The 22,136-nt window shown below is 45.3% G+C and overlaps 2 protein-coding genes across 2 annotated transcripts in view; both read right to left on the bottom strand.

Moving 5' to 3' along the window:
* The window catches only part of LOC139165265 (zinc finger CCCH domain-containing protein 3-like), a 107,297-nt gene extending 88,851 nt beyond the window's left edge, over nt 1-18,446 (bottom strand). The window contains exons 1-3 of the mRNA XM_070748402.1: nt 18,307-18,446; nt 12,466-13,858; nt 7,652-7,821 (exon numbers count right to left, since the gene is read on the bottom strand). Coding sequence (XP_070604503.1) covers nt 7,652-7,821; nt 12,466-13,858; nt 18,307-18,394 — 1,651 coding nt within the window. The 5' untranslated portion in view covers nt 18,395-18,446. The remainder of the gene's footprint in view (nt 1-7,651; nt 7,822-12,465; nt 13,859-18,306) is intronic.
* Nucleotides 18,447-21,318: 2,872 nt separating this feature from the next.
* The window catches only part of LOC139166042 (maestro heat-like repeat-containing protein family member 6), a 36,893-nt gene continuing 36,075 nt past the window's right edge, over nt 21,319-22,136 (bottom strand). The window contains 1 exon segment of the mRNA XM_070749303.1: nt 21,319-21,584. Coding sequence (XP_070605404.1) covers nt 21,340-21,584 — 245 coding nt within the window. The 3' untranslated portion in view covers nt 21,319-21,339.

Below are 22,136 nucleotides of genomic sequence, written 5' to 3'. Positions count from 1 at the left end.
GAGGCAGAGAGAGAGAGACAAAGGAAGAGAGATAGCAAGAGAGACAGAGATAGAGAGAGACAGAGAAAGAAAGACAGCAAGAGAGGCAGAGAGAGAGTGAAAGAGAGATAGCAAGAGAGACAGAGAGAGAGAGCAAGAGAGAGAGAAAAAAGCAAGAGAGAGAGCAAGAGACAGGGAAGGAGGGAGAGAGAAAGACATAGAGGGAGGGAAGGAGGGAGAAAGAGAGCAAAAAAGAGAGGAAGGAAGAAAGAAAGAGGGATGGAGAGAGAGAAAGAATGGAAGGAAGAGAGAGAAAGAGGGAGGGAGAAATAGAGCGAAAGGGAGGAAGAGAGATTTGTTTTTGTCCAAACTTTTTTTTAGCTTCCCCCCCTCAATGTTCCCCAGGATTTTGAAAATATGAATAATGTGCCGCGGCTCAAGAAAGGTTGGGAAACACTGATTTTGAGGGTAGGAGTTGAAATGGTTTATGTCCAGGATGCAAGGGGTCACTCAATATTTTCACCGCCCTCTTTTTGACTCGTGCAGTATCCAGGTCCTAAATGGAAGGCAGGTTGGCAGCAATTGTGTTTTCTGCAATTCTGATTCTCCTCTGAAGTCTGTGTCGGTCTTGTTGGGTTGCAGCACCAAACCAGACAGTTATAGAGGTGCAGATGGAAACATAGAAGATTGACGGCAGAAAAAGACCTCATGGTCCATCTAGTCTGCCCTTATACTATTTCCTGTATTTTGTCTTAGGATGGATCTATTTTTATCCCAGGCATGTTTACATTCAGTTCCTGTGGATTTACCAACCACGTCTGCTGGAAGTTTGTTCCAAGCATCTACTACTCTTTCCGTAAAATAATATTTTCTCACGTTGCTTCTGATCTTTCCCCCAACTAACCTCAGATTGTGCCCCCTTGTTCTTGTGTTCACTTTCTTGTTAAAAACACTTCCCTTCTGAACCTTATTTAACCCTTTAACATATTGAATTATTTCGATCCCCCCTTTCCCTTCTGTCCTCCAGACTCTACAGATTGAGTTCATGAAGTCTTTCCTGATCGGTTTTATGCTTAAGACCTTCCACCACTTTTGTAGCTCGTTTTTGGACCCATTCAATTTTATATTTAGATGACAGACTCAACGATTCCCCTATAGAATTGTGGGTTCCCATCAAGAGGCAGGAGGATCCCGCCGCCCGCAGAAATTCCCATTGCTTTTTAACGGTACCGCCATCCCACCACGCATGAACAGGGCGGCACGCGGCGCTGCCTTGCAGGAAGACATTACGAGGAAAGGACGCGGGGCTTCTGTAATATTTCGCCTCCCCCGCCAACAGAAGAAAGAAAGGAACGAAAGGGGGGGGGGAGGAGACCGGGGCCGCACTGCTGAACAATGCAGTTTTGAATTCAATTAAAGTGATTATCTGTTGTGCCAAATAAATTGTGTACAGCGTATATCCTGTAGCAGTTTACACCTAAAGGCTCATTATTTTCCTAACGGTTTCCTCCTGTTTATGCGCTTTCAAATTAAATTGCTGATAATATGCGCCTGTGTTTCTTTTTTTAAACAAAACAAAACAAAAAAAAACCCCGAGTGCACCTTGTCCGAAGAAAATTGATTCTCCTCTCCTCCTGAAGCGAGCGATTGCCGCTTTTTATATACTCGGTTCCTGGCGATCATTAGTAATTCAATTTTCTTTTTATTAGCCCCCTTATCTGCTGAGCAATATAGTGGCAGGGCTGACCTCTTTCGCACGGGTAAATGTTTTAAAATCTTTTCCCTGATTAATTTTGCCAGTTAAGGAAAAGAGGAGAAATGGCCCGGCTCTTAGCCATCACAATGAATATCGCTTAACGTTGATGGTGATGGAATTTCTAATGCCGGGGAAATTGATTGAACGCAGCAATTACCGCCACTGCCCCCCCCCCAAACTCAAGGGAGACGGGAGGGAGTGTTCCTCCTGGCCGCAGTCTTTTGGTTATTTAAAACAATCCAATTTGCAAGGATAATTATATATTAGTGTTTTATCTGCCACTTGAAATGAACAGGGGAGTTTTGATACCGGCCCCGGCAATAGCAGGTTATTGCTGCAAATTACCCGCTATCTGGTTTCTTTCACATAAAGAGCGAATTAGGCAATCAATTACCAGGAAAAAAGGTGGGCCGGGAAAAACGGGAGGGACAAGACTGCCCTCTACAGGTGAGGGGGGGGAAAGGAGGGGGCGTCACCTGAGCCTCCGCTGAAGAGTCCGGGGGGGGGGGGTGAGAGAAGGCCCGCTGCTCCGGCCCCTGGAGAAGGACCCCAAACATGAGGATGAAAGATGATGGAGGAAGAAGAAAAGGAAGAAGGAAGAAGGGAGGATAAAGAGGAAGAGAAGGAAGAGCAGGAGGATGAAGGGGAAGAGGAGGAAGAAGAGGAATGAAGGAGGAGGGGGAGAGGAAGCAAAGAAGGAAGATGAAAGAGAAAGGAGGAGGAAGAAGGAAATAGGAGGAAGAAGAGGCGAGGAGGAGGAAGTCCTTCGGGATTGGGCAGCATAGAACTCAAATAAATAAATAAATCAAACAAACAAACAAATACTAGAGAAGGTGATGAAGAGAAGAAAGCAGAAGAGGAAGAGGAAGTAAAAAGGAAGAAAGAAAGTAGAGGAAGAAGGAAGAAGGGAGGAGGAGGAGGAGGATAAAGGGAAAGAGGAAGAGAAGGAAGAAGGGGAAGAAGGGAGGAGGAAGAAGGGGAAGAGGAAGAGGAGGAAGATGAGTGGAGGAGGAAGGGGGGAGGAGGAGAATAAAGGAAAAGAGGAAAAGAAGGAAGAAGAAGAAGGAAAGAAGAGGAAGAAGATGGGAGGAGGAAGAGGGGAGCAGGAAAAGCTAGAGATGAAGAGGAGGAGAAAGCAGAGGAAGAAGAGGAAGAAAAAAGGAAGAAAAGTGGAGGAAGAAGAAAGGAGGAACAGAAGGATAAAGGGGAAGAGAAGGAAAAAAGGAAGAAGGGAAAGAAGAGAAAGAAGGAGGAAGAGAGGAGGAGAAAAAGCTAGAGGAGATTAAGAGGAGGAGAAAGCAGAGGAAGAAGAGGAAGAAAAAAGGAAGAAAAGTGGAGGAAGAAGAAAGGAGAAGGATAAAGGGGAAGAGAAGGAAAAAAGGAAGAAGGAAAGAAGAGAAAGGAGGAAGAGAGGAGGAGAAAAAGCTAGAGGAGATTAAGAGGAGAAGAAAGCAGAGGAAGAAGAGAAAGAAAAAGGGAAGAAGAAAAGTAGAGGAAGAAGAAAGGAGGAGCAGGAGGATGAAGGGAAAGAGGAAGAGAAGGAAGTACTAGAGAAGGAGATGAAGAGGAGGAGGAAGCAGAGGAAGAAAAACTGTTTTAACATTGGATTTGTATATGATGTTTTATTTGTTGTGAGCCGCCCCGAGTCCTCGGAGAGGGGCGGCATACAAATCTAATAAATTATTATTATTATTATTATTATTATTATTATTATTATTATTATTATTTTTAAATAAGAAGAGGAGGAGAAAGAGGCAGGGCCAGGAATGGACTACACTACTAGCCCTTGCCACTAGATACAAATACAAACCATGTATGTTTGCACCCTTTTGGCACCCAAGTCAAAAAAGCTTTGCCATTACCGCCCCTATATAATCTGCACTTGAGTGCCTGATTTCTCCAGTCATACACCCAAAATCTATTACGAAATCCTTTCTTAGTCACAAAGGCACCATAACATCAGCCTCAGCATCACCATTTACCAACATCCACAACCAAAACACCAACTTACACACTGGAATGCGCGTCACACCCAATGAATGTAGGTCACGTACACAAAGTGTTTATTTTTTCCTCCCCGGGGAACAGCACAAAAGAACACTAGTTGTAAAAAAAAGGAGACACAAACATGAAAACTTATCAGGAAAGACTCCATGAACTCTACCTGCACAGTCTGGAGCACAGAAGGGAAAGGAAGGACATGATCGAAACATTTAAACAGGTTAAAGGGTTAAATAAGATTCAGGGGGAAAGTGTTTTTAATAGGAAAGTGAACATAAGAACAAGGGGGCACAATCTGAGGTTAGTTGGGGGAAAGATCAGAAGCAATGAGAGAAAATATTATTTGACTGAAAGAGTAGTAGATGCTTGGAACAAACTTCCAGCAGACATAGTTGGTAAATCCACAGCAACTCAATTTAAACATGCCTGGGATAAACATAGACCCATCCTAAGATAAAATACAGGAAATAATATAAGGTCAGACTAGATGGACCATGAGGTCTTTTTCTGCCATCAGTCTTCTATGTTTCTATGAAAAGCAGAAACATCATGATGATGATGATCATGATGATGATGATCATGATGATCATAATAATAATAATAATAATAATAATAATAATAATAATAATAATAATAATAAAAATAAAATAAATAAATAATAGTTTATTAGATTTGTATGCCGCCCCTCTCCGAAGACGATGCTTTGAGCGAAGGTTGTGCGTTGAGTAGGCGAAATAATCTAAGCCATTTTTTCCCTTGCCATTTAAAGATTTTTTAAAAAAAATTATTAAGAATATTAAAAAAACAGATTGACATATACAAAAACGAAAGCAATATGTTTTTTAAAACCCACAAAAATCCCCCCCAAAAAACAATAACAAAACAAAAAAAAACCCAGGAAAAAATAGAGAGGCGCCAACATGTATTATATACATTTGCAATTATAAATCTTGCATCTCTACACGTTGAACCCTCTCCATATTTAAAAGAGAGAAACATCACATTTCTGTCATAACTTCCATACATTCATCAATAGTTATCATTAGTCTTATGCAGTTATAGAAAATAAATCCCTTATTTTCTTTTGGTATATCAAAACTCTGACAAATCTCATTCATCATAGTGATATTAATAAGAGGAGTGATATTTTCCAAAACAACAGTATCAATTATCAATTCTGCTCCTCTCGTCACTTCTTATCATTCATTTCTCCAAATTCTTGTCCATGTATACAACTTCTCATTTATGTTAAAGATTTTTAAATATATATATGAAAGACTTGTCTCCCCCACCTGCAATTCTGTTTATGAAGAAGTCAGAGTTAGCCGGCAGGGAGTAAACTAAATAAAGAGCGTACGAAACAACTGTAAAGCACATCTGTCTTTGAAAGCTCACCTGTCCCCAATCTCCAGATCTTCAAACGGCTTTTTGAAACTGTCAACATTTCAAAAGCCGCAAAAATGCCAGAAAGATGCCGAGTTAAGCCCCTCTGCCTCAACACTCAGTGGAGAAAAGAGGGTGGTTTTTTAATATATATATATATATATATAATACCTGTTCGAACTAACTCAAGGGATGGAGGAGCCTTCTTCCTCCATTCATCTTCCTCTTCAAGATAAAAAAAAAGGGCAGCTTAGGTGAAAAAACAAGCCAAAGAGTCAAACCCCAAGCTCAGATCCTGGCTGGGTATCAGCAAACCATAAGCCACAGCCCATAGAAGACCCACCCACTCCGGTGAGTCATCAGCCCACCCTACAAATTTCCACAGGCAAAATCTCTGAAAATCAGGTAACTTTCAACAGCCCAATCCTGAATAGGGACAGGGTGGATAAATATTTATTTTATGAATTGGAAGTCCTCTCCGTGGACTTTTGTCGATTAAAATTGGATTTTTTTTAAAAAAAATCAAATTTATTTTAATATAATGCTCTTGGAGTAAAAATCTAAAGTTTTCTGTTTAAGATACATTAATAATTTGGTTTATTCAGCACAAAGTAGAGCTTAGTTGGGTATCATGAGACCGTATATTCTGCCACATTATACATTTCTGGTAAACTCATTCAATGGATCCAAGTTGCGCAAGCTAAGATAACCCGCACTGGGTGGATGCATTCACACAACTTTCACAGCAGAGATGAGTTTGCTGTTTAAAAATGACGATCTAACTTTTAGCCCAGCAAGACTAGCAAAAATTTGTAATAATTTAAACAGAGAATGTTGTAAAACACCCCATGGCACATACTCCCTTATGTGGTGAACATGCCCAGCAGAAGCAGTAAAAGTCTGCGGAGAGGGGCGGCATACAAATCTGATTAAATAAATAAATAAATAAATAAAATTTTGGGCCTTAATTAGAAATTGGTTGAAAGAAATTCTAAATTATGAACTAGAACTAAAACCGAAAATATACCTACTAGGTATTATCAGTGGGCATCATAAAAAGGCACATTTATATCTTACAATCCATGTCCTTACAGAGGCAAGATTGAGCTTTGCACAAAATTGGAAAAAGAAAATATACCAACAGAACAAATGGTAATCAGAAAGATACTAGAAAGCGCAAAAATGAGTAAAATGACAGTGGAATTGCAAAATAAACAGGGAAATGACTATTATACCATATGGGGAAAATTATACAATTGGATAGAGAGAGAAAAAACCGAAATGAAAAAAACAGATAAAATAAAAGAGGACAATGTAGAAAAGGCAATGTAAAAACAACTTTATCTCAAAATGCACAAGTTTCCGTAAACTGCTTGTACACATTGTATGATGTGTCTACTTTTTGTATGTGTTTGTTTATGTTTTTTGTTTCAAAAAATTCAATAAAAATAAAAATTAAAAAAAATTACAATCTAAATCGAGTTGGTTGAAATTGAGCCTTTTTTTTAACTACAGATTTAAATTGGGATTCAAATCGGGATTTAAATCAACTTGATTTAAATCAATCCCACCACCCTGAATAAGGATCACAAGGTTTTTCAGAAGTGGGAGGCAGCCCACACCTACCCCCCCCCTTTAAAACAACGTAACAGGGTACTGCAACATACTAGACCCCCCCCCCCCCCGGACCCTCACCGGTCCTGTTTGTTTGGTTAGAAACCCTTTCAAAAAATCAGCGTGTGGATCAGAGTGGGAATAATCTCTTGGCGAGCAACCTTCTTGGCTTGCTCACCCAACCAGAAATCCCTTATTTTATGCTAAAACCAAACTCTTTATTTGAGAAAAGCACCCATCACAAAAAGCAGGTTTGAAACGGCAAGGAAGAAGGAGTTATCTTTCTCTTCGGAGCTAAATGTAAACTAGGTCCGGGAACGGCGCCAAACTCGGCCTAGCCAGCATTCTTCAGATAACGGTCCATTCATTATTTCAGCGTATGAATTTGCTCACCGAAATCCCGAGCACTCAGCATCCAACCGAGAACGTCTTCCATTGAGGCAGAAATCATGGCGTTTCAGCCTTGTTCAATCACACACACGCACACACAGCCTCACATCTCTCCCATTGAATGACGTTGACTCCCCACCCCACTTCCCACCATCCTCTGCCTTTATACTGCGTGGAAGTGACATCAGACCCCAACGACAAAAGGCTGTACACTAATACCTTTTACTATGCAACTCCTCTTGCCTTCTCAGAAATCTCCTATATTGTCCACTCTCATGTCTTCCTCATCCTCTGACTGGGACCACTCCCCCATTGTCACATCAGCCCCCTCTAGTGGTTCCTCGGGTTCACTCAGGCCACTTTCTCCCCCACTCTCACTCTCTGGATCAGCTGGCACCTCCCCTGGCCCAGGGGATCCAGAGGGGCCTGGCTCATCCTCCTCCAAATCTGACATGACCTGAGGTGGACAAGGAGCACTCACAAGACTGCCCAGCCAGCATCTCCCAATCCAAAGCATCTCTTACTTACCTTCTTTGGGTGAACTGGGCGCGCGAGAGACCGGCAGCCGGCGCAACCTGTGCTTGCCGATCTGCACAAGGCCCTTTGTGCTGGTCCGACGGGCGGTGGGGGAGGACCTTCCCCGTGTGGCGTGGCGCTTTCGGAGGGAGTAGCGACTTTTCAGGAGGAGGGTGGGAGAGCTGGAAGGAGAGCAGAGCGCGGGTCAGAATCCTTCACAAAAAATTAGACAAAGGATATGAAATTAAGTCGCATTAATGATATTTAGATGATATATGGTTACTATGTTGACATACAGGCGGTGGACAAAAAAATGGAAACAGCTTGCAGCTCTTCCGTGGATTCCACATTTGTGAAGCTTCATTTGAACAGTTTTTGTGGAAACTGGGTTCTGTACATGACTATTGAGCTCTGCAGTGATTTTAGGAGCTGCGATCTTGCGATCTGCTCTAACAATTCGTTTAATAGAGTCCGACGGTCTCTCTAAGACCACTTTGACTTTCGACCAGACCTGTGCTTGGCTGAGGACGTTTGCCCTTCTCTTTCAAAGCAGTCATGACTTTTGAGACATGACCTCTTGAAACGCCAAACATTTGGGCACTTTCTGTTACACTAGCGCCTGCCATTCGAGCACCAATAAATCTTTGTAATTGTCCTATATACTGCCAGGGGTGGCCAAATGTCCCATAGAGATATTCAATGCCTAAATTCCTCGTCTATAGAGATATTCATGTCCAACTCTCCTTCTTCTGACTCTCGCATCTAATATAGGGTCCTCCAGGTCCTCATCATCCTCTGACTCAAACACTACCATAGCTGGGGGTCCTAGAGTCTCTGGTGGTTCCCTAGGTTCCAACTCCCCTTCACTCTCACTTCAGACGCATCTGGCAAAAACTCTGGCCTGGGATACCCAGACAGACCTCAAAATCAGTGACCAGCTGAGCTGGACACAGATCACTCACAATAAATGTATGCTTACATGTACAGTAATAGAACACTATTGCTTTAAGAGCCAGTGTTGCAGATTGCTACAAGAGAGAGCCAGAAGTGATTCTCTCTCTCTCTCTGATTATTTTCTGCTATTTCTGTTTTGTCTTTGTGACTATGCTGTATTTAGAACTGTGGGTTCAAATGCTGCTTTAATGTACAGTGATACCTCGTCTTACGAACGCCTCTTCATACAAACTTTTCAAGATACAAACCCGGTGTTTAAAATTTTTTTACCTCTTCTTCCGAACTATTTTCACCTTACGAACCCAAGCCGCCGCCATTGGGATGCCCCGCCTCCGGACTTCCATTGCCAGCCGAAGGCTCCCCTCACTGGGAAACCCTACCTCTGGACTTCCATTGCCAGTGAAGCGCCCGTTTTTGTGCTGCTGGGATTCCCCTGTGGCTCCCCTCCCTGGGAAACCCCACCTCCAGACTTCCGGGTTTTTGCGATGCTGCGATTTCACTGAGGCTCCCCTCGCAGGGATTCCCTTCATTTTTGCCAGCACTGCTTTGAATCCCAGTGAGGGGAGCCTCATCGGAATCCCAGCAGCGCAAAATCAGGCGCTTCGGCTTGCAACAGAAGTCCGGAGGCGGGGATTCCCAGCGGCGCAAGGCAAAAGGGGTGAGTTTTGGGCTTGCACGCATTAATCACTTTTCCATTGATTCCTATGGGAAACATTGTTTCATCTTACGAACTTTTCACCTTACGAACCTCGTCCCGGAACCAATTAACTTCGTAAGACAAGGTATCACTGTATTTGTAAGCTGAATAAGTAAGACTTATAGTATTGAATACGTATTAAGAGTTACTGAGAGATTTAGCTGCGTATCACTAGGATTGTTCTTGACTGAGTTGTTTGTTTGTTTGTTTGTTTGTTTGTTCATTCATTTATTTATTTGATTTTTATGCTGCCCAAATCCCTTAGGACTCGGGGTGGCTTACAACAATATAAAACAATAAATAGAAAGACGTCTATTAACAAGATGAAGATTTAGGTACAAATCTTCAGATTTAGATACAAGACAGCATAATACTGTATAGCAATGTAAAAACAAGTAGGCCAAAACAGGAAGGTTGGCAAATGTATAAATTGTTGAGTGTTTAAGACTTGATATGGGCCTAGAAAGTTTAGAACTAAGATGCCTTAAACAAGATCTAAGTATTGCCCACAAGATCATATGCTGCAACGTCCTGCCTGTCAGCGACTACTTCAGCTTCAACCACAACAACACAAGAGCACACAACAGATTTAAAATTAATATTAACCGCTACAAACTTGACTGTAAAAAATATGACTTCAGTAACCGAGTTGTTGAAGCATGGAACTCATTACCAGACTCCATAGTGTCATCCCCAAACCCCCAACACTTTACCCTTAGATTATCTACGGTTGACCTATCCAGATACCTAAGAGGTCAGTAAGGGGCGAGTGCAAGTGCACTAGAGTGCCTTCCGTCCCCTGTCCTATTGCTCTCCTATATCTCCTATACCTTTCTTCTATTCCTATATCTCTTCTTCTGTTTTTTCATTGATATGTTCTATTACTATACAGTGATCCCTCGAGTTTCGCGATCTCGATGTTCGCTAAACGCTATATCGCGAGTTTTCAACCCGGAAGTAAACTCCACCATCTACGCATGCGTGCCCTTCCACGCATGCGTAGATGGTGGAGTTTCCCCGCCGGGCAGAGGCTTCCCTGGGTCTTCCCCCTCTTGCCCCGGTAAGGCGCGAGCAACGGCGTGGGCGGGTGGGCAGCACACGCGCGGGAAACCCCCAGGCCGCTTCTCAGCTGAGAAGCGGCCCCAGCAACAGCGCGGGGGGCGGGCGGCACGCGCGCACGCCAAGGAAACCCCCGGGCCGCTTCTCAGCTGAGAAGCGGCCCTAGCAACAGCGCGGGGGGCGGGCGGCACGCGCGCACGCCGAGGAAACCCCCGGGCCGCTTCTCAGCTGAGAAGCGGCCCCAGCAACAGCGCGGGGGGCGGGCGGCACGCGCGCACGCCGAGGAAACCCCCGGGCCGCTTCTCAGCTGAGAAGCGGCCCCAGCAACAGCGCGGGGGGCGGGCGGCACGCGCGCACGCCGAGGAAACCCCCGGGCCGCTTCTCAGCTGAGAAGCGGCCCCAGCAACAGCGCGGGGGGCGGGCGGCACGCGCGCACGCCGAGGAAACCCCCGGGCCGCTTCTCAGCTGAGAAGCGGCCCCAGCAACAGCGCGGGGGGCGGGCGGCACGCGCGCACACCGAGGAAACCCCCCGGGCCGCTTCTCAGCTGAGAAGCGGCCCCAGCAACAGCGCGGGGGGCGGGCGGCACGCGCGCACGCCGAGGAAACCCCCGGGCCGCTTCTCAGCCGAGAAGCGGCCCCAGCAACAGCGCGGGGGCGGGCGGCGGGCGGCACGCGCGCGGACAAGCAGCAGCAGCGAGGCGGCGGGGAAACCCAATCTTCGGCTCCTCGCTGCTGCTGTGGAAATAAAAACACCATCTGCGCATGCGCAGATGGTGTTTTTACTTCCGCACCGCTACTTCGCGAAAATTCGATTATCGCAAGGGGTCCTGGAACGGAACCCTCGCGATAATAGAGGGATCACTGTACCTTCTTTTCTATTATTTCTTAGATATATTTTACTATGAGTATCTCCTCTATAACCATCATGTATTTTACTATGTGTATATAGATATATACCCACTAAAACCCTCATTGTATATTGGACAAAATAAATAAATAAAATAACTGTAATCATGAATGATGATATCTATATGTCTGTATAAGTTGTGTTCTGTTTTTGCCTTTGCCTTTGTTTGTTTATTTTATGGTATGAACTTAAGTAGAAACGCTCGTAAGTAGAAGCAACTTTTCTCCATAGGAATCAATGTAAAAGCAAATCATGTGTGCAAACCCTCGCTGCCCCTATCCCCACTCCCCGCTTCTCCTCACTGCCCCTGTCCCCACTCCATTCGCCTCAGCTGGTGGGGAGGTTCCCCTTTGCCTCCCCCTTTGCCTCCCCCCGCTGGGATTATCTTTGTGCTTGCCAGCGGCGCTGGGATGCCCCGACCCCCAGACTTCTAGCAAGCACGAAATGAAGAGAATCCCAGTGGGGCGGGAGCAAAGGGGCATCCCAGCGAGGCAATGACAGGCGCTTCAGCCGGCAACGGAAGTCTGGAGGTGGGGCATCCCAGTGGCGCCGGCTCAGGTTCATAAGTAGAAAATGGTTCGTGAGGAGAGGCAAAAAAATCTTAAACATCCGGTTCATATCTCGAAAAGTTCGTAAAGCATAGGCGTTCGTAAGTAGAGGTACTACTGTATTTGATTTTTTTCTTAATGTAAATAACAAAGATTATTTTTTAAAAATTAAAAAATTAAAAAAGAATGGAAAGGAGTCAATACTAAAATTTAACACACTAAAATTCTAAACAATAAAACCCCATTATACAAACTTATGAATCAATCCAATCGACCTGACATACATACCTAGCCAATCTAATTGAAACATGCCTGGGATAAACATAGATCCATTGTAAGATAAAATACAGGAAATAGTATAAGGGCAGACTAGATGGACCATGAGGTCTTTTTCTGCCGTCAGTCTTCTATGTTTCTATGTTTCTATCACTACAATGTGGTCATGAGTCCGTCGGGATTGGGCAGCATAGAAGCTGAATGAATGAATGAATGAATGAATGAATGAATGAATGAATGAATGAATGAATGAATGAATGAATTCTATCCGTCTGTTCTCTTTTCTACTCTTTGTGCCCCTATTCCATTCCACTCCTGCTCCGGGATGAGCCACCGCAGTCCAGAGAAAAGGAAGGAAGAAAACATTGGAAGCCAGTTCACTTACCTGGCGCTTCCTTTCCTCTTTGTGGGTTTGGGCCAGCTCCTCAGCCTGTAATTAAAAAAGCTGCTGGTTCCGAAGAAGCCTCTGGGGCTGCCATGTCCGGAGGGGACCCGCCTCAGCGCTGGGAGGGAGGTGCTGGTGCCCACACAGGGGGCCTCCCCGGGCCCAACCCCTTCCTTGCGCTTCCAAGTGAAGACCGAGGCCGAGGGGGAAGGAGCAGCCTTCGCACTCGCTGCTTTCCACCTGTAGCGGCTGGAGGAAGCCGCCAGCTTCGAAGGCGGGGTGGCCTTCTTTGGTTTGGCCCCCGGCTCGAGATGCGCTCCCCTGGGTTGCGACTTGGGGGAGGCCGCGGTGGAGCTGGCGGGGGGCTTGGGGGCGTTTTCAGGGGCCCTGTATGCGGCCCACCGCTTCGTGCTTCGGGGGGATCTGCCGCTGGGGTTGGCCACCCAGGTGTAGCTGGCTCTCTTGAAGCGGGAAGACCGGCCGGAAGTGGGTGAGGAAGACGACTTCGGGAGCAGGAAAAGGGCTGACTTGTTTGAGGAAAGACACGTCCCAGTGCTGGAAGATGCTTCCTCACCCGAATGGGCGCAGCCGGCCGGCGGGCCCAAGTTCCCGGTGGGGTTGAGCTTGGCTGTCCCCGCAGGGGAGGGGTGGCGGGATGAACCATATGGGTGGGGGCCCTGGGGTGCTGGCTTCTTCCAGGTTCCCTGTTCAGGTGAGGCCAGGCACCGCCGAGGTTCCGATTTCAACGTAATGGCACTCTCGCTGATAGTCCGGCCTAAACTGGGGGTCAGCTCGGTCCCTCCGATGGGCTTCGCTGGTCGGTTATTTCCACCCACGGCCACACTTTCGCAACGGGGTACGTGGAACAAAGTGGAAGCGCACGTTGCACTGGTGGGTGTCGAGTCCGCGGCGTTGAACGACCAAGGAGCCGGCGACAGGCGTCCACGAAAAGATGATGACGGGGCCTTTCTTGATCTGGAAAAGTCCTGCGGGAAGCCCAAGCCGGTGGCATCACCCGCCACAGAGACAGACGGCAGCTCGACAATTACCTTTGCGCTGGAGACGGCCTTGGCTTCCGAGAGCGTTAGCTGTGGCTCGGGAGCTTCTCTACCGTCACTGCTCTGGGCCACGCCGGAAGTTGCCGGAAGAACGCTGGAGGCTGAAGACAGGGCTGGTCTAGGCGGGGCATTGACGAGGGAGTATTTCTTCCGCCAGGTGGTCGCGTTGCCCTGGCTGGCTGGGAAATCTCGGGAGGGTTGCTGGTCGTATCTGGGGCCGAAGGTCGCTTGGTTGTGAAAGGCCGGGAGTTTAGGGTTCCTCCACCTGGAGAGCGAAGCAGGTGGTGGAGGAACTGGCGCATTCCCATGGGTGTTTTTATGGTCGTTAATGAGACCTGAAGGACAGAACAATAAGAGTTGGAAGGGGATCTTGGAGGTCTTCTAGGTTACCCGTGCCTGCTTAAGCAAAAGACCTGCTCCAAGTCCGCAAGAAGGTGATTTGATTAGATTAGATTAGATTTATTGGATTTATATGCCGCCCCTTTCCATAGACTCGGGGCGGCTCACAACAATGGTAAACAAAACATAGTAACATATCTAATATTTCGCAATCTAAATTACAGTTTTAAGTTAAAAAATCCAAAAGAGCCCCAATATATAAAAAACAAGCACACAATCGAATCATACACAAAAACTACATGGGCAAGGGGGAGATGTTTCAATTGCCCCATGCCTGACGGCAGAGGTGGGTTTTAAGGAGTTTACAAAAGGCAAGGAGGGTGGGGGCAATCCTAATCTCTGGGGGGAGCTGGTTCCAGAGGGTCGGAGCCACCACAGAGAAGTCTCTTCCCCTGGGTCCCACCAGATGACATTGTTTAGTCGACGGGACCCGGAGAAGGCCAACTCTGTGGGACCTAACTGGTCACTGGGATTCATGCGGCCTAGAAATCTAATAATAATAATAATGACAACAATAATAATAATATCCTGTAACATTTTACAGATGCAAGCATTTTTACATTATAGGAAACCTGTTATATGTCCTTGCTTTCCAGAGCTGTTAAGTGAATCACTGCTGTTGTTTTTAGTAAGTTGCTCAGTCGTGCTGGTTTTGCCATTGGTGTTGCTCATCAGAAAATTGCAAAAGATCTGAGAAGGACGGGAGGCCAAGTAGAAACCGTATAGCATGGTGGTTAGGTAAGGGAAGATGGCTACAAATAAATGCAATATGTAAATATCTCAATGAAAGGGAGAATAAAGAAGCAATATCGAGAGAGGAGACAGGGTTAGAGAAAATAATAAGAGAAAAAAGTGAGGGTATAAATGTTGTGGTTAGCTCTGGCCCAGCTCCTGCCCCAAGGACTGTGGCTGTGGGGGAGACATCCACATGCTGCAGGCCTGTTTTGCCCCCGGTGGAATCTGCTGATGAAGGCTCCTCTGACCAAGAAGACATGAGTGACAGGGAGGAGGAGAGTGTGGCAGACAGCTCAGAAGGAGATCAATTATCTGTCTCCTCCTTGAATTCGGAACAAGGGTTAATGATACAGCCATGCATGCGGAGAGCGATGCATAGGCAGCAACAACTGAGAGATTATTATCAAAGAAAATGAGGCCACCTGTGGTTGGGTGGGGCTGTGGTCATTAGTGAGGCTGCTATAAATAGCAGCCTGTGGGTTTGGCCATTGTGGAGGATTATCTGATCGTTGTGTTTCGTGCCTGCTTTACTGACTTTGACCTTTTGTGCGCTGATTTTTTCCTAAACTAAACCAGAGCAAAGTGTGTTTCACTTTGTGAAAGAAGAAGGACTGTGAATTGCCTCACAGCTGCAAGCTAAGTATCTCAGAACTGATAAGGGACTTGTACAAATTACCAGTTTGTTTGGAGATGAGGGCTCTTTGCTATACCAAAAGAGGGCTTAGGTTCAGTGAATTTTCATTATAAAGAACATTGTTTTGAATTTTCAAACGTGTGTGTGTGTGTCTGAAATTTGTACCTGTGAATTTTCGGGAGAAGTCTACCAGAGAGCCTGACAGAACAATAAAGGTGCAAGCAACCAATATATATAAGATGCTAGTGCAGTCAGACGGGGATACGATCCAAGGATTGACTAAATGGTGGCAAAATGAGATACAAGTAATGGTACAAGAGATGGAAAATATAGTAGAAAATATAAGGAAAATTAAGAATACAAGAATTAGGGAAATGAGAAGGAAAATATTACATAAGTGGTATTATACTCCCGTCCAACTCACACACTTTCAGCAGAAGGTCTGGGGTATTTGTTGGCACGGGTGTCAAGATAAAGGAGTGTTTATACATATGTTTTGGGAATGCCCGATAGTGCAGAATTTTTGGCAAAAAGTGCAAGAGGACATTAATAGAATGTTAAATACACAATGGACAATTACTAAGGAAATGGCAGTATTAGTTAAAAGTAATGCGACGGGAGAATTTAGAAAAATAAAACAAGCAGCGATAGAAAATGCTCAGGCGGTCATAGTCTTGGGTTGGAAGGATGCAACGAAATAGACAATGCAAAATTGGTATAGGTACATGGTGGACAATATTCCATTTGAAATTATGGACAAAAGGATGAATTTGAATAATGAAACTGACTTGAGACAACTGATGGGACGGTGGGACAAGGTAAATGATATATGGTGAGTAGAATCCGAGACCAAGCTACAAGGAATAAATTGGAATCACTCTATAATATGTAAATAGAGACATTGCTCTTGGGTAAAAATAGTGGGGTATGTGTGTTTGTCGGGTGGTGGGCACTTTTCACTATACAGTGTTTTATGTTATGTGTATATTAAAATTGTTAGAAATCAATAAAAAATATTTATTTAAAAAAAAATTTAAAAAGAAAATTGCAAAAGGGAAACAGGCGACCCCAGGACACAGCGACCGCCATAAATATGAGTCCATTTCCAAGAGTCCGAATTTGGATCACGTGACCACAGGGACAGCAATAGCGATAAGTGTTGGTTAACTATCCATGTCCGCAAGAATGTGGAATTCCCTGGATCCTGAGATTTAGAAGAGCACAAACTAAAGATACCACGTGTGTAAGTACAGGTAGTCCTCGACTTACATCCCTTTGTTTAGTGAGGACAGGACTGAAAATGCCACTTGGGGCTTGTTTCTCACGCTTAAGCCCGTGCAGAATCCCTTTGGCCACCGTGTGATCAAAATTCAAACACTCGGCAACTTGGCTCGTATTTATGACGGTGGCTGTGTCTCAAGATCCTCTTTTGTGACCTTTTGACCCATGTTAACGGGGAAGCCAGATTCACTTAACAACCAAGTTACTAACTTATCAACTGCAACAATGATTCATTTAAAAACCAGTGGCAAGAAAGAAAACCAAATAGAGCAAGTTACCCATCCACTAGACTATGTTGTTTGGTGGGACCTAGGGGAAGAGCCTTCTCTGTTGGGGCCCCAGCCCTCTGGAATCAGCTCCCCCCAGAGATTCGCACCACCACCCACACCTTCTGTAAAAGTTTGAAGACCTATTTATGCCGGCAGGCTTAGGGCCATTACACCCTTGCCCCCTGGCCTATGAGTGTAGAATGTCTTGTTGTGTGAATGGGAATGAATGATTTTTAAACGTTATTAGAGTTTTTAAAGTTTTTCAGCTATATTAATTGGATTTTTTAGATATGTATATTGTTTATAGTTTTGATAAATAAATGTCAGTCAGTCAGTCACCCAGCTGGCTTTCATGCCTAAGGCAGGACTAGAACTCCCAGTCTCTTGGTGATTGGGCCAAAGTCACCCAGCCGGCTTTCATGCAATAAGGGGGGACTACAACTCCCTGTGTATTCTGGTTTCTTCACCACTAGACCAACCTGTCTCTCCACTTTGCAGTATATAGGTTGCGAGCTGCCCTGAGTCTTCAGACAAGGACAGCATAGAAGTCCAAATAATAATAATAATAATAATAATAATAATAATAATAATAATAATAATAATAATAAATCACACAGTCCTAGACACTTGGAAAGTGTTCGACTTGTGAAACTGTGATACAAAATCCAGCATATCAAGCCCATTTGCTGTGTTTTACTGTATTTTGTGATAATAATAATAATAATAATAATATAAAAATCACAGTCCTAGATGCTTGGGAATTGTTCGACTTGTGATATTGTGATACAAAATCCAGCATATTAATCCTGTTTGCTGTGTATGAGTGTTTTTTGTGAAAATAATAATAATAAAATAAGAGTAATAAAAATAGAAATAAGAGTAATAATGGTAATAATAGTTATTCTTATTATTGTTGTTGTTGTTATTTATTAGATTTGTATGCTGCTCTTCTCCAAATAATAATAATAACAACAACAACAACAACAACAATATAAATCGCAAACATTTGGAATCACGATTAATAGAGCTCTCAAGTGGACTTCAATCCCCAGAAACCTGGTCAGGAACCAGAAATTTGGGAATTTAAGTCCACCCGTCTTAAAGTTGATACGTTTGGAGACAACCCCCCCCCCCCCTGCGCCCAGCAGAATGACCCAGCTGAGGCCATGCAGTCCAGCCCTCCCCGCCCACTGACACCCCCCAGGGGATAGGGAGAGCCTCTCTATTCCCCTCCCCACAAGGGCCTGGAGCAGGGCCTGCTGTGGCCGGGCCCGTAGCGCCCCCCTCGAACGCCTCCTTCCTTGGGAGGCTCCCTGGACACCCACCCCCACCACCCCGAGGAAGGAGGGAGGCCTACTCCCACCACCACCACCACTCCGTCCGCCTTCCCTCCGGGCCCCTCAGACCGGGCCTCCACGCCCGCCTCCCCGACTACACTTCCCATCCTCCCCAGCGAAGCCCCCACCTTGAAGCAAGCGGATCTGCCGCCTCAGCCGCTCCTGCTCAGGATCCATCCGAGCGTCCAACCGCCGCCGGCGCCCCTCTGACGCCATCGTCGTGCGACGCGGCCCCCTTTTTGTACGCTCGGCGGCCTCTAGAGGGGGAGAGCGGGAACCCCTGTGACGCCATCCACGCGCGACGGGCCCCCTTTTTTTACGCGCGGAGGATTCTAGAGGGGAGAGCGAGAGCCGGCTGTTAAACCCGACACTTCCGGCTCTGTGGCGAAAGGGGAACTCAAGAGGGGCCTCGTGTCCCCGCAAGGCCTAGGCCTACATGGATCCCATCATCCCCAACCCCCGGCCAAGCCGCGCGCAGCTCTGCCTTCCATGCGGCGGGAGGGGATTGAAGGGCTTAGCCCAGCCGCCCAGCGTGAGGGTGCTCGCTCTGGCCTCTCCCTGGTAGACGGCCTCTGGATGTGGAGGCTCCACAGTCTGGCATCGCAGCTCAGAGCTGGAGGGGGCTTCGGGATGGAAAAAAGAGTGGAGCTTCCTCCCCCTGGAGCAGCAGCAACAACTGTCATGTGAACAAAACTCCCCACTTTCATGGAACAGAATTGTATTATTCTTATTCTATTCCTCTATTCTATCCATTCTACGGAGAGAGGAGGCATACAAATCTAAGAAATAAATTTATTTATTTATTCGATTTTTATGCCGCCCTTCTCCTTAGATTCAGGGCGGCTTACGACATGATAGCAATAGCACTTTTTAACAAAGAATCAACCGATTGCCCCCCCAATAATCTAGGTCCTCATTTTACCTACCTCGGAAGGATGGAAGGTTGAGTCAACGTTGAGCCGGTGATGAGATTTGAACCGCTGACCTTCAGATCTACAGTCAGCTTCAGTGGCCTGCAGTACAGCACTCCACCTGCTGCACCACCCTGGCTCATATTATTATTCTATTCTATTCTACTATTCTATTCCATTATTCTCTTCCATTATTCTATTCTTATTCTATTCCTCTATTCTATTCTCTTCCCTTATTCTATTCTATTCCTCTATTCTATTCTTACTATTCAAACCTATTCTATTCTGCTATTCTCTTCCATTATTCTATTCTTATTCTTTTCTATTTCTGTATTCTATTCTTATTCTATTCCTTTATTCTATTCTTATTATTCTATTCCGCCCTTCTCCCAGTATCCGGAGAGGGGCGGCGTACAAATCTAATAAATAAAATAAAATTCTTATTATTCTCTTCCATTATTCTTATTCTATTCCTCTATTCTATTTTTATTCTACTCTATTCCTCTATTCTAATCTACTATTCTCTTCCATTATTCTATTCTATTTTTATTCTATTCTTATTATTCTATTCTACTATTCTGTTCTTAATTCTATCCCATTTCTCTATTCTATTCTACTATTCTATTCTCTTCCATTCTATTCTAGTCTTATTCTATTCTTATTCTATTCTACTATTCTGTTCTTCTTCTGTTCTTCTATTCTTATTATTCTATCCTAAAGAAAAGGAAAGATGAAGTAAATAATTCAGTAATTTAATTCAATTCAAATTAAAATAAAATTAAATAATAAGATTCAAATTCAAAAATAAAAAATGATTTAATATAAAATACAAAATAATGAAATGAAAAATATAATAATGTAATATAAAATAATAAAATAAAAAATAAAAAAACAACGAGAGGAGGTCATCCTTTACAAAAGCGAGCGGAGTCTTTGAATACACCACCCCCTCCGTGTGCAATGGCAAACACCCACCACGGGGAAAGAGCTTGTTTAGGACCGTTAAACTCTATTTTTCCCCCTGAAGAAATGTTTCCGAGGACCCCAATTAACTCGCTGACACTTTGGAAACTGGAGTCGCCTGGGGGGAGAGAGGGGGGCGGGAGGGGGGCTTTTCCTGGTTTAGCAGAATTCGCTGAGTGCGGCAGAACTCCACCACTCCGCAAGAGCTGAGCCAGCAGGTTGTGGAAACCTGGAAAGGGAGAGGCAGGAAACGGGGGGCGGGGGGCAGGGAAGACAACAATGGGGCGGGGGGAGAAGCAGCAGCTGGCCAGCTGCAAAGGGCATCCAAGTAGCAAAAGCGCTTAGACTTATATACCACTTCACAGTGCTTTCCCAGCCCTCTTTAAGCGGTTGACAGAGACAGCCAATTGCCCCCAACAATCTATATCTTCTATTCTATTCTTTTTTAGATATATTTTTCTATGCATATCCTATATTTACTATAACCCTCATTGTGTAATGGACAAAATCAATAAATAATAAATAAATAAAATCTGGGTCCTTATTTTACCCACCTCGGAAGGCTGAGTCAACCTTGAGCTACTCAGGATTGAACTGCCTACAATACTGCAAGCAGAGTCATCCTGCATTACTGCATTCTCACCAGTATGCCATGCAATGGTCATGTGTGAAAAAAAGGCCCTAGGCCCTTGTGCAAGTTCAGTCACTAAATGAACCGTTGTTAAGTCGAGGACCAACCGTACGCAGCAGTGGGCTATGAGCCGGAATGCTAAATTGCGCTTGCCGCGGCGGCTCGTAAGTTCTTGCAGGACCAGCGCAATTTTGCTGCTGCACCTGTGGAGGTAGCAAAATTGCGCACACAGCCGCAGGTAAAACCTTGCTGAAACACGGGTGCAATTTTGCTATCTCCACAGGTGCAGCAGCAAAATCGCGCTGGTCCCGCAAGATCATATGAGCTGTGGCGGCGAGCACAATTTAGCATTGCAGCTCGTAGCCCATCGCTGCCCGTACGCATGGCTCATGTACACAATTGAGTACAAAAGCCTGCCAAAAAGAACTTTTAAACGGACTTATAACACAATTGAGAAAAGCCCTGAAATGGCAATGTTCGGTTTGTTTACTTAGAGCTTTGGAGGCTCCGAACAACTAGTAGGTGAAACACCGCAACGAATAACAAGTGAAACATTGCAACGTCCAGGATAACACAGCACAATGTTCATTCCCCCAAACGAAAGTGGGCATCTTTGAGAGCCTTAAGCGGCCGCTGCTGCTGGCCTCCTGGCGGCTTTAAGTGGGCAGTTGGGGGGTGGCGGGCAAGGCCTCCAGATGTGTCTTCCTATGGTAGGGACTGTCCTCAAACTGCGGCTTCTCTTTCTCTGTGGTCTGGAGGCAGCAGAACATCCGTTTCAGGCCTGGCGGGATGGGCAAGGTGGAGGCCGAAGCTGCCCGACGGACCTCCTTCACCTGTAGGATGGAGACGGAGGCCACCTTGGCGATGGAAGGTTCTGGATCGGTCAACAGGCAATCGAGACCTAGAGCAAAAAGAAAAGAAAATACTTCAATTCCCAGCATTCCCCAGCCAGTTTACTTCAAGATGGATGGACTTCAACTCCCAACAATCCCATTAGTAATTAGTAACATGGTTGTTAAGTGAATCAGAACACTCAGTGAAGGGCTGCCAAAATTTTTACTACCACACTGGGCGTTGTTGTGTATGTAGATACCCTATTTGCATACGGCCGCGGATTGGTCCAGACGCGGCCGGGGAAATTCGAGCGGCTGTCCAGCCACGCCTCCACAAAAGGAAGCACCGAGATCGCTTGTACTTGTTAACCCTTTGGGATCCGTTCCAGTCAACCCAATTAAATGAGTTAAAGACTACAACATGTTTGTCCCTGCTTCCAGAACACTGGCGACGAAGGTCCAGAACCGGCGTGCAACTAGAACAACCTGAAACAATGGACTCTTCAGTGGCTCAAGTTCCAGAATACTTCAACGCAGAAAAGGGCACATGGAGTACATGTATGGCCAAATTCTTCCTGCAAGCGTGTAACCTACACGGTGCTGCAGATGACAGGAAACGA

This window comes from Erythrolamprus reginae, chromosome 3 (genome assembly GCF_031021105.1).
Source record: "Erythrolamprus reginae isolate rEryReg1 chromosome 3, rEryReg1.hap1, whole genome shotgun sequence".
Classification (NCBI taxonomy): Eukaryota; Metazoa; Chordata; class Lepidosauria; order Squamata; family Dipsadidae; genus Erythrolamprus; species Erythrolamprus reginae.
The sequence above is the reverse complement of the archived record's forward strand: the minus strand, read 5'-3'. Positions and strand labels throughout refer to the sequence as shown.